Source organism: Ranitomeya imitator, chromosome 8, assembly GCF_032444005.1.
Source record: "Ranitomeya imitator isolate aRanImi1 chromosome 8, aRanImi1.pri, whole genome shotgun sequence".
In the NCBI taxonomy this organism is placed as follows: Eukaryota; Metazoa; Chordata; class Amphibia; order Anura; family Dendrobatidae; genus Ranitomeya; species Ranitomeya imitator.
Window position 1 is genome coordinate 105,830,269 of NC_091289.1, and position 12,215 is coordinate 105,842,483.

General features: G+C 43.6%; 1 protein-coding gene across 1 annotated transcript in view; it reads right to left on the bottom strand.

Moving 5' to 3' along the window:
• The window catches only part of HMCN1 (hemicentin 1), a 733,390-nt gene that overhangs the window by 106,217 nt on the left and 614,958 nt on the right, over positions 1–12,215 (bottom strand). Inside the window, exon 100 of the mRNA XM_069737257.1 lies at positions 9,944–10,078. Coding sequence (XP_069593358.1) covers positions 9,944–10,078 — 135 coding nt within the window. The remainder of the gene's footprint in view (positions 1–9,943; positions 10,079–12,215) is intronic.

A 12,215-nucleotide genomic window follows, 5' to 3' on the forward strand; every position in this document is an offset into this window, starting at 1 on the left:
GCAAATGAAATTAGAATTATGAGATGTTTCTTTTTTGGGGGTCCAGATGTATATTGGGATTATTAGGGATTTTGTGTTTCAGTTGTGAAAACTGTACATTCTTGTGTCCTGCCCAGAAGATCCTGTCTGTCAATTTTTGACACAGAATGATTAGCAAGGTTTAAATGTGACTTTTTGCAAGGCCGGAGTCACACTACAGCGAGATACGGCCGAGTCTCGCAGATTAAAACCAAGCTCTGGCACCAGCACTCCGGAGCGGAGTGTGCGGCTCTATGTATTGCTATGCGGCCACACGTTCAGCTTTGGAGTGCAGGTGCCAGAGCTTGGTTTTAATCTGCGAGACTCGGACGTATCTCGCTGTGTGTGATCCCGGTCTAACCCTGATTTTTTAATCTGGAAAATGCTTTTATGGTTTCCTAATTGAAATCCTCAGAATTTGTGCAATTTCACCAAGGCCGGAGTCACGCTACCGTAGAAAACAGCAGAGTGCTATGCGAGAAAACATTGCATAGCACTTGGACGATTGTTAATCTATGGGGCAAATCACCGTTTATTTTCTTGGGCGCATTTCAGCATGCGTGTAAAAACGCAGCATGCTGCGATTGTCAGGGAGACTCGGTTGAGACTCGCCAATGCAAGCCTATGGATGCAAGAAAAAAAAAAAGGCACAGCACTCAGACCAGGCGAGTGCTGTCCTATTTTTATGCACCGGTGTCCTTTGAAAAGCCGGCAATTCAGGTGCTGCATACAGCAAATCACACTGACAGGTTAGAATAGAGTAGAATAGATATATACATAGAATACATAGATATATAGATGTCAGTGATACATACTATATATATATATATATATATATATATATATATATATATATATATATATATATATACACACACTTTGTGTATATATATATATATATACTAGCTGAAGAGCCCGGCGTTGCCTGGGCATAGTAAATATCTGTGGTTAGTTATAGCACCTCACTTCTCTTATTTTCCCATCACGCCTCTCATTTTCCCAATCACATCTCTCATTTTCTCCCTCACACCTCTCATTTTCTCCCTCACTCCTCTCATTCCCCCCTAACACTTGTCATTTCAACCTCACATCTGTCATTTTCTGATCACTCCACTATTTTTCCTCACTCCTCTCATTTTGCACTCAAACCTTTTCATTTTCACCTCACACCTCTCATTTTCACCTCATCACCTCAGTATATACATGTTTGTCATCTCCCTTATATATAGTATACATCTGTATGTCATCTCCTGTATATACAGGGTGGAGCGCGGTAATTTGCTGATTTGGGAATGAAATAAAAAAATTATGATCATTAGAAAAATTTATTTTATATTTTAATTATACTGAACAGTAATGGAATTTTTAAATTACATGGTTTTAAATAGTGTATCTGGCAAATGTCGACCTTCGCTATCCACACACTGCTGCATACGTTTTCTGAAGTTTTCATGAACTCTAACAAGCATGTCCACTGGTATTCTGCCAATTTCAGCTTCAATATTGTTCCTTAGGTCTTCCAAGGTGTTGGGATGGTTGATATACACCTTAGACTTCAGGTAACCCCAAAGGAAAAAATCTCATGGGGCTAAATCTGGTGAGCGTGCTGGCCAGTTCACATCTCCCCTCAAAGAGATAAGCCGTCCAGGAAACATTTGCCTCAAACAATTCATGGTAACCCTCGCTGTGTGTGCAGTGGCACCATCCTGTTGGAACCATGTATCCTCTAGTTCCATTGCCTCAAGAGCCGGCTGAAAATAATTCTGTATCATAGACAAGTACCGTTCGGAGTTCACAGTTATGGCACGACCATTATCCTGAAAAAAGTAAGGACCAATGATGCCTACTCGTGATATGGCGCACCACACAGTGACGCGGTCCGAATGCAGAGGTCTCTCGTGAACTTCTCTGGGGTTTGTTTCACTCCAGTAACGCATATTTTGTTTGTTTACACACCCACTGAGGTGAAAATGTGCCTCATCAGAAAAAAACACAATTGCGTCACGGGGTATTGTTGCTAACATGTCTTCACAAGAGGTCCGCCGTGTCAAATAGTCCCATGCTGACAAATGTTGGACCACGCACATTTTATACGGGTGAAAATTCAGTTCATCATGAAGAATCCGGTGGAGAGAACGTCTTGAAATGCCAAGAGCAAATGATTGCTTCCGAGCAGAGCGTTTCGGAGATTGCAGTACTGCTGCTCTAACTCTCTCGATGTTTTGTGGTGTTGTAATCCTTCTCTCAGGTCCCCTTCGTACACATGACACATTCCATGCTGTTCTGAATGCATTCACCCAATTTACAATTGATTGCCATCCAGGAACACGTCCGCGTGGAGGAACAGCGAATTGTAAACGAAAAGCACGCTGCACTGCAATGATCGAGTGGGCATTTGAAAAATACGCTTCAACACAAAATGACCTCTCCTCACGTGTCGACTGCATGATGGCAACTGAAAGGCAGAGGAATACAAATCTCCCATCAGCCACTGTAAGCCACACCCACTCTCCCCTCTCTTCGACCGACAGTGCCGCCACAGCATGCAGTGCAAAAAAGCAAATTACCGCGCTCCACCCTGTAGTATATACCTGTGTGTCATCTCCCCTGTATATATTATATACCTGCTGTGTGTCATCTCCCCTATATATAGTATATACCTGTGTGTCATCTCTCCTGTATATAGTATATATCTGTGTGTCATCTCCCCTGTACATAGTATATACCTGTGTGTCATCTCCTCCTGTATTAGACCTCGTTCACACGTTATTTGCTCAGTATTTTTACCTCAGTATTTGTAAGCTAAATTGGCAGCCTGATAAATCCCCAGCCAACAGGAAGCCCTCCCCCTGGCAGTATATATTAGCTCACACATACACATAATAGACAGGTCATGTGACTGACAGCTTCCGTATTTCCTATATGGTACATTTGTTGTAGTTTGTCTGCTTATTAATCAGATTTTTATTTTTGAAGGATAAGACCAGACTTGTGTGTGTTTTAGGGCGAGTTTCGTTTGTCAAGTTGTGTGTGTTGAGTTGCGTGTGGCGACATGCATGTAGCGACTTTTGTGAGATGAGTTTTGTGTGGCAACATGCGTGTAGCAACTTTTTGTGTGTCGAGTTGCATTTACAATTACTACAGTTACAGTTACTACAGTTAGTGTAGCAACTTGTGTGCAGCAAGTTTTGCGCATGGCGAGTTTTGCGCGTGGCGAGTTTTGTGTGGTGCCTTTTGAGTATGTGCAAGTTTTGTGTGAGGCAAATGTTGCATGTGTTGCAACTTTTGTGCATGTGGCAATTTTTCCGCGTGTGCAAGTTTTGCGTGTGGCGAGTTTTCCATGAGGTGAGTTTTGCACTTGTGGCGAGTTTTGCAAGAGCCTAGTTTTTGCATGTGGCGAGTTCTGCGCGTGGCGAGTTTTGAGCGGCGACTTTTGTGTTTCGACTTTTATGTTGCGAGGTTGGTGTATTTGTGGTGAAATGTGTGCTGAGGGTGATATGTGTTCAAGCACGTGGTAGTGTGTGGCGCATTTTGTGTGTGTGTTCAAATCCCCGTGTGTGGTGAGTATCCCATGTCGGGGCCCCACCTTAGCAACTGTACGGTATATACTCTTTGGCGCCATCGCTCTCACTCTTTACGTCCCCCTTGTTCACATCTGGCAGCTGTCAATTTGCCTCCTACACTTTTCCTTTCATTTTTTCCCATTATGTAGATAGGGGCAAAATTGTTTGGTGAATTGGAACGCGCAGGGTTAAAATTTCGCCTCACAACATAGCCTATGACGCTCTCGGGGGCCAGACGTGTGACTGTGCAAAATTTTGTGGCTGTAGCTGCGACGCCTCCAACACTTTTCCTTTCACTTTTTTCCCCATTATGTAGATAGGGGCAAAATTGTTTGGTGAAATGGAACGCGCGGGGTTAAAATTTCGCCTCACAACATAGCCTATGACGCTCTCGGGGTCCAGATGTGTGACTGTGCAAAATTTTGTGGCTGTAGCTTCAACGCCTCCAACACTTTTCCTTTCACTTTTTTCCCCATTATGTAGATAGGGGCAAAATTGTTTGGTGAATTGGAACGCGCGGGGTTAAAATTTCACCTCACAATATAGCCTATGACGCTCTCGGGGTCCAGACGTGTGACTGTGCAAAATTTTGTGGCTGTAGCTGCGACGGTGCAGATGCCAATCCCGGACATACATACACAGATACACACATTCAGCTTTATATATTAGACTAGCTGAAGAGCCCGGCGTTGCCTGGGCATAGTAAATATCTGTGGTTAGTTATAGCACCTCACTTCTCTTATTTTCCCATCCCGCCTCTCATTTTCCCAATCACATCTCTCATTTTCTCCCTCACATCTCTCATTTTCTCATTTTGCATGTGTTGCAACTTTTGTGCATGTGGCAATTTTTCCGCATGTGCAAGTTTTGCGTGTGGCGAGTTTTCCATGAGGTGAGTTTTGCACTTGTGGCGAGTTTTGCAAGAGCCTAGTTTTTGCATGTGGCGAGTTCTGCGCGTGGCGAGTTTTGAGCGGCGACTTTTGTGTTTCGACTTTTATGTGGCGAGGTTGGAGAATGTGTGGTGAAATGTGTGCTGAGGGTGATATGTGTTCAAGCACGTGGAAGTGTGTGGCGCATTTTGTGTGTGTGTTCATATCCCCGTGTGTGGTGAGTATCCCATGTCGGGGCCCCACCTTAGCAATTGTGCGGTATATACTCTTTGGCGCCATCGCTCTCACTCTTTACGTCCCCCTTGTTCACATCTGGCAGCTGTCAATTTGCCTCCAACACTTTTCCTTTCATTTTTTCCCATTATGTAGATAGGGGCAAAATTGTTTGGTGAATTGGAATGCGCGGGGTTAAAATTTCACCTCACAACATAGCCTATGACGCTCTCGGGGTCCAGACGTGTGACTGTGCAAAATTTTGTGGCTGTAGCTTCAACGCCTCCAACACTTTTCCTTTCACTTTTCCCCATTATGTAGATAGGGGCAAAATTGTTTGGTGAATTGGAACGCGCGTGGTTAAAATTTCACCTCACAATATAGCCTATGACGCTCTCGGGGTCCAGACGTGTGACTGTGCAAAATGTTGTGGCTGTAGCTGCGACGGTGCAGATGCCAATCCCGGACATACATACACACATACACACATACACACACACACGTTCAGCTTTATATAGTAGATATATATATATACACTAGCTATTGAACCCCTTCTACGCCCGGGTGGCGAGCATTTATATTGATATATGGTCTCCATCCTGTCATGTGCTGCTCCATCCTGTGTCCCCATCCTGTCATGTGCTGCTCCATCCTGCGTCCACATCCTGTCATGTTCTGCTCCATCCTGCGCCCCCATTCTGTCATGTGCTGCTCCATCCTGCGTCCCCATCCTGTCATGTGCTGCTCCATCCTGCGTCCACATCCTGTCATGTTCTGCTCCATCCTGCGCCCCCATCCTGTCATGTGCTGCTCCATCCTGCGTCCCCATCCTGTCATGTGCTGCTCCATCCTGCGTCCCCATCCTGTCATGTGCTGCTCCATCCTGCGCCCCATTCTGTCATGTGCTGCTCCATCCTGCGTCCCCATCCTGTCATGTGCTGCTCCCATCCTGCGCCCCCGTTCTGTCATGTGCTGCTCCCATCCTGCGCCCCCGTTCTGTCATGTGCTGCTCCCATCCTGCACCCCCGTTCTGTCATGTGCTGCTCCCATCCTGCACCCCCGTTCTGTCATGTGCTGCTCCCATCCTGCGCCCCCGTTCTGTGATTTGCTGCTCCCATCCTGTCATGTGCTGCTCCCATCCTGCGCCCCCGTTCTGTCATGTGCTGCTGCCATCCTGCACCCCCGTTCTGTCATGTGCTGCTCCCATCCTGCGGCACCATTCTTTAATTTGCTGCTCCCATCCATATGCCCCAAACGCTGCTCCATAAGATGCTCCATAGTATATGCCCCGTATCAGGTGGCGTAAGTAACAAATAGCTGTGACATGAAGTGCCACAGCCTCATGCCACAGCAATTTGTTACTTGCGCCACCTGATTCCTTTCCGCCGCCATTTTCTTGGTCCTCCTGCTGGCGGAATCGCTTCCGGCGCCATTTTCTTGAAGACACACTGCAGTGTGTCTTAAAAAAAATGGCGCCGGAAAGCGCGGACTGCGCAGGCGCCGATTCCGGCAGCAGGACCAAGAAAATGGCAGCGGAAAAGAATCAGGTGGCGTAAATAACAAATTGCTGTGGCATGAAGTGCCACAGCTTCATGCCACAGCAATTTGTTACTTACGCCATTCCTTTCCGCCCATTTTCTTCGTCCTCCTGCTGCCGGAATCGGCGCCTGCGCAGTCCGCGCTTTCCGGCGCCATTTTCTTGAAGACACACCTGCAGTGTGTCTTCAAGAAAATGGCGCCGGCAATGTGTCTTCAAGAAAATGGCGCCGGAAAGCGCGGACTGCGCAGGCGCCGATTCCGGCAGCAGGACCAAGAAAATGGCAGCGGAAAGGAATCAGGTGGCGTAAATAAATTGCTGTGGCATGAAGTGTCACAGCTTCATGCCACAGCAATTTGTTACTTACGCCATTCCTTTCCGCCCATTTTCTTCGTCCTCCTGCTGCCGGAATTGGCGCCTGCGCAGTCCGCGCTTTTCGGCGCCATTTTCTTAAAGATACACCTGCAGTGTGTCTTCAAGAAAATGGCGCCGGCAGTGTGTCTTCAAGAAAATGGCGCCGGAAAGCGCGGACTGCGCCTGCGCAGTCCGCGCTTTCTGGCGCCATTTTCTTGAAGACACACTCCGGCTCCTCTGCCTGTGAGTGGTCAGTCAGAGGGCGGCGCTGGCGCGCATTAAGCACGTCATCGCAATCTCTGAACTGTCACAGCATAGGACCCGGGAGACGGAGCCGCATGCAGCGCTGGAACGGGGAAAGGTGAATATACTTACCCTCCTGGCGGTCCCTGACTCTCCGGTGGAGATCGCGGTGTGCGTTCAGTGCTTACGCATACCGCGATCTCCCGGGAGCGTTACTCTGTGGGGGCCAGACTGCGCCGGCACTTGCGCAGTCTATAAAGGCTTCGGACAGAGTGACGCTCCCAGCGTTATATTATAGATACATATATACAATATATACATGTATATATATTATATGCATAAATAGAAGAAAAGCCGGCAATTCATCTGCTGTGTACTGTAAAATCACTGCAGGTGCCGACAGCATAGAATAGATGGATTATATACAGTATATGCATTTAGATTAGGTAGATATACAGATGTCAGTGACAAAAACATTTAGTACAGTGTGTCCTGGGTGTTCACAGCCAAAGAACTCACTTCACCTTTTTGACTACATCACGAGCAGGAGAACCTTCTCACAGTGCCCTCCAACAAGTAATAGGAGTTCACATGAAGACACTGAGCACATGCTGCTCTATGTCTCCCCTGGATAACAGGCTGCATGGTCTCTTCTATTCTAACGGCACATGAATTGTCGGCTTTTACTCTCTCTCTCTCTCTCTCTCTCTCTCTCTCTCTCTCTCTCTCTATCTATCTATATATATATATATATATGTTTTGAAGAATATTTCCTTTGACAACGATGTGTAAATGACAGAGAACTGCTCTATGTAAGAGCTCATGTTAAGATCGCATTGCAATCGGATAGCAAATACACATCATTCGGATGTAAATCGGATGCTACATGTGAAAAATTGTATTGTACTAGCATGACACTCGCATGACACTCGTGCGACTTTTGGCAGGGAGACATGGAATGATTTCTAAATGTTTAGTCTGACTCAGGCCTAATGTTTTTAACAGTATGTGGAGCGTGGCAGGATTCCGCCTGCAGTATAGATTTGCAATCTGTGGGTTTATGACACGCACGATACCAAAAAACGGATTCAAGCTTTATTAAAGACATGAGTAAATTTCAAATTATTTGAAGAGCACCATGTTCTTGGGCACACAAAGATACCATGTGGTGATCGCGGTTCGTGCTCTTTTAAATGAATACCCATATTTATTAGAAAGATGTCTAGATTATATACCATACTATATGTTGAATATTGTTTGTACCTGTACCCTCTCAGTTGTAAAGTGCTGGGAAATATTTTATTGTTATATTAAAAAAATATTTTTATTACTAGTGTTGTAAAAAATGCAGATTTTGTGTATGTGTGTCTAATTTGAATATGCATGAAATAAATGGATAGTATGACCGAGGCAGCCCAGAAACAAGTTCTGCACAGGGATCCTTCACTGTCAATGTCCAACTCTTGGTTACTTCTCTTTTGAGAAACAATTGTTGTACTGTATTTAGTGGGGAACGTGAAGTTACAAATCTACTTTTATAAAAAAAAACTGACCGTCACATCCAAACATAAATCAGGTCTGAATAAGTGCTTACCTAGAGTGATCAACTCATATACAATGAAACAGATAAGACAGCACTCTGTACCGCTATAGCATGCAAACATAAAATACGAAAATTGAGAATTCTTAGTGCATAAATTGGCCAATTCATGTGTACCTGCCAGCCACGTTAAGGCATTTCTCCTTGTCAGGACCTAATGCCAATTCTCTCTTAGACAGTCTACATTTCTCTAGAAACCTAATGTGAATCCTCTCTTGGACTGAAGTTTATATCTCTGTGGAGGGGTAAAATCCTGCTGCAATTAAAAACACCTAAGGCTAAGGGGCAGAGTGCTCAATCAGAAGGCTAATACAAATTATATATATATTTTTTATATTTGTACTAGTCTTCTGACTGAGCACTCCGCCCCTTAGCCTTAGGTGTTTTTAATTGCAGCAGGATTCTACCCCTCTGCCGAGATACAGACTTCAGTCCAAGACAGGATTCACATTAGGTTCCCAGAGAAATGTAGACTGTCTAAGAGAGGATTGGCATTAGGTCCTGGCAACCAGAAACGCCTTAACGTGGCTGCCAGGAACACATGAATTGGCCAATTTATGTGCTAAGCATTCTCAATTTTTCATAATTCTAGTGCAGTAATGCAATTCAATTTTTATAATTTATGTCTGCATGCTACAGCGTTACAGAGTGCTGCCTTATCTGTTTCATTACAAGTCTATTTTTGGCAATAGAATTGCAAGTTAACCCTTGAAAACTATTTAAAAAATGTAAATACCCCCAAAAATAGTAAATTAAAAAATTGTTATTCTTTAACTGATAACAATGTCAAGATTGGGATATATTTCCCTGTTCATGACCAGGCATATTTTCAGAATTTTTTGTACATATGGTTTTAAGATCTTATTTTTGGCTCTTATTTGCAGGAAATTTGTGACTATCTTACTGAATTTGAATTCTTTATGACCACAAAAAAGAACCCCTAAATTGTGTTGCGTTCCACTTTAAAATTATTTTTATATATCAGACACGTGCGGGGTTTTTTTTCGATTGGATGGGTCTTGAAGCAGAGATTCAAACTGGTTGGCACACTTTTTATTTTATTTTCTGCTTTTGCCTGTATCTATTTTATATTTAATTAATATATTGTGCCCACAATTAGGTCATTGTGGGAGGCATTAAAACACTTTTTTTTACAGAATATGTATTGGATTTCCCCTGTAACTGGGACTGGCCTATTAGCCCCAGTTATAGAGTAAATTCAGTCCCGTCCCCTAGCTCCATTGCAGAGTTAATCTTGGTCTATTAGGACTCAGCAGCTCCTACTCTTAGTCATCGGGAAGGCAGAGAGGGTAATATGCAATCTCTTTCTTCTCTGCTGGAAATCCAGCTTTGTCTAACATTCGCTATCCTCTTCCCCGCTCCTGCTGCTGTACGATCTCATGCAGGTACTTACTGTACAGTGACATTATAGAACCTCATTGCAGAGTAATATATAACTGCCCAGTTGTTTAATGTCTAAAGGTGGTCTGGAAACAGTTAGCAAGTATGGTTCCCTATACTTTACCTTTACAGTCGAGGCCATTAGCAGAAGATCTGAATCCAGCTCCACAATTCAGAACACATGCATATGAACCAATTGTGTTTTTGCACTCCTCATTTTTACGACAGGCAGCATCTTCCAATGTACACTCGTCAATGTCTGCAAGCAAAAATTTCAAGATAAACTCAAAGTAATCTGTGTGAATCCAACATCTTTAAAGGGAACCTGTCACCATGAAAATACCGTCCAATCTGCAGGCATCATAATAAAGAGCAGGGGGAGCAGAGCAGAGTGATATATAGTCTTGAGAAAAGATTCAGTATACCCCTTAGTTTTAATCATTTAAACTGCTACTTTTTCTCGGATTTTTAGTCCAGTCTGTGGTCCTATCAGTGACTGACTGCTATCTCTGCATGCACTCTTATACAAAGAAAGCTGTCAGTCATTGATAGGACCGCCCACAGGACCAAAGATCCCAGGAAGAGCAGTGGAATCATTGATTAGAACAGAGATTATACTGAATATTTTCTCAGAAAACTATATATCAGTCTGCGCAGATGTCCCTGCGCTATAATATAATGCCTGCAGAATGGTCTGTATTTTCATTGTGACAGGTTCTCGTTAAGTGCCATCTGGTAGTATATTGATTGAATGTTAGTGGCTGTTTTACTCTATCCTGACATGGCCATTTTGTATTGTGATACTTCTGTTTTTATCCCTGCACTCCAAAACCTATAACTTTATTTTTTTCGTTGATATCTCCACATGAGTATTTGTGTTTTGTGTGACAATTTGAAGTTTTAATGGCATTATTTATTATACCATACACTGTACTTTACATTTTTTGTGCACATGTAATAATTGATTGTATTTTTTCTACTATTTTTTTATATTTTCTAAAACTATTTTTAAAAGGTTTTGGTTCATTGCCCTCTAAATGATATGATCAAGCAATCACGTGTATAATACTCCCTACACTTCTGACCGCAGACCTGAGGGACCCATGGCTACCATGACAAGCCATCAGAAACCCATAAATGCATTTCAGTTGGGATAATGGGGAACAAAGGTAGAGACATCTAAATCTGTGTAACGATCATTTATAGTGGTTGTTGTTGGTGCCACATCAAAGTACGGTAGTTAAAACAGCCAGGACTGGAGTTATCTTTGATATGCAGCTGATATGAGCTTCATATACAGTGTGCTCAGCTCCTAACCATGCTCCATAAGTTCCCTTTCTGCTGTAAATATGTGACTATTGTAAGGAATTAGCTAAATTCTGACAAATATAAAATCAAAAATAAAGTCAAAGCTGTAAAGCAACAAATCATTGAGGTAATTAAAAAATTCTTAAAAAAATCAAATCACAATGTAGTCTTATAATAATGTACACACATATTTATTAATTTGTGCTAACAGAATCATTTTTAATCTGCCTTGTTTTGCACACATCACTCCCCGTAAGATGTCCTCCAGTCTGTTTTAGTCCCTGAACTCCTGGTAGAACATGGGCAGAGCAGTCTCTCTCAGCTTTCAGTATAGCTCTGTTCTGCATCTGGCACTGACATATCGTATATACCAGGGGTCCCCAACTCCAGTCCTCAAGGCCCACCAACAGGTCATGTTTTCAGGATTTCCTTTGCATTGCACAGGTGATGCAATTATTACCTGGGCAAGACTAAGGAAATCCTGAAAACATGACATGTTGGTGGGCCTTGAGGACTGGAGTTGGGGACCCCTGGTATATACTACCTTTAGATTACATGCTAGGCCTCTGTGCACTGCCTGCTTCTGTACAGACGCTGTCTGGCCTGTTATATCTTCTGCCATCTACTTGAATATAGTGCAGCTCTCTATGTGTTATTACTAGAGTTGAGCGACATTTACTTTTTTAGGATCGAGTCGGGTTTCGCGAAACCCGACTTTCTCAAAAGTTGGGTTGGGTGAAATCGGCCGATTATTGCGAAAAGTCGGGGGTTGGCCAAAACACGAAACCCAATGCAAGTCAATGGGGAATCAAAGTCGGCAGTGAGTGGAGGACAGGAAAACACCTACAGTGCCCATTTTAATGCCAAAAACATCAATTCATACTTCTTAAGCTTGTCAATCTTAATTTACTTTATAATAATAGTTAGGCATTGAAAACAGGGGCTTATTTGGCTAAAGTTGTGGGGGGGTAGGGCTGGCTCAAGATTTTCGTGGGCACAGGAAACGCGGAATACGTCACGGTGATGGAGCAGGGAGAGGTAAGTATTTCAACTTTGCAAGTGCTGCGATCCTGAGCAAGCAGGGAGGG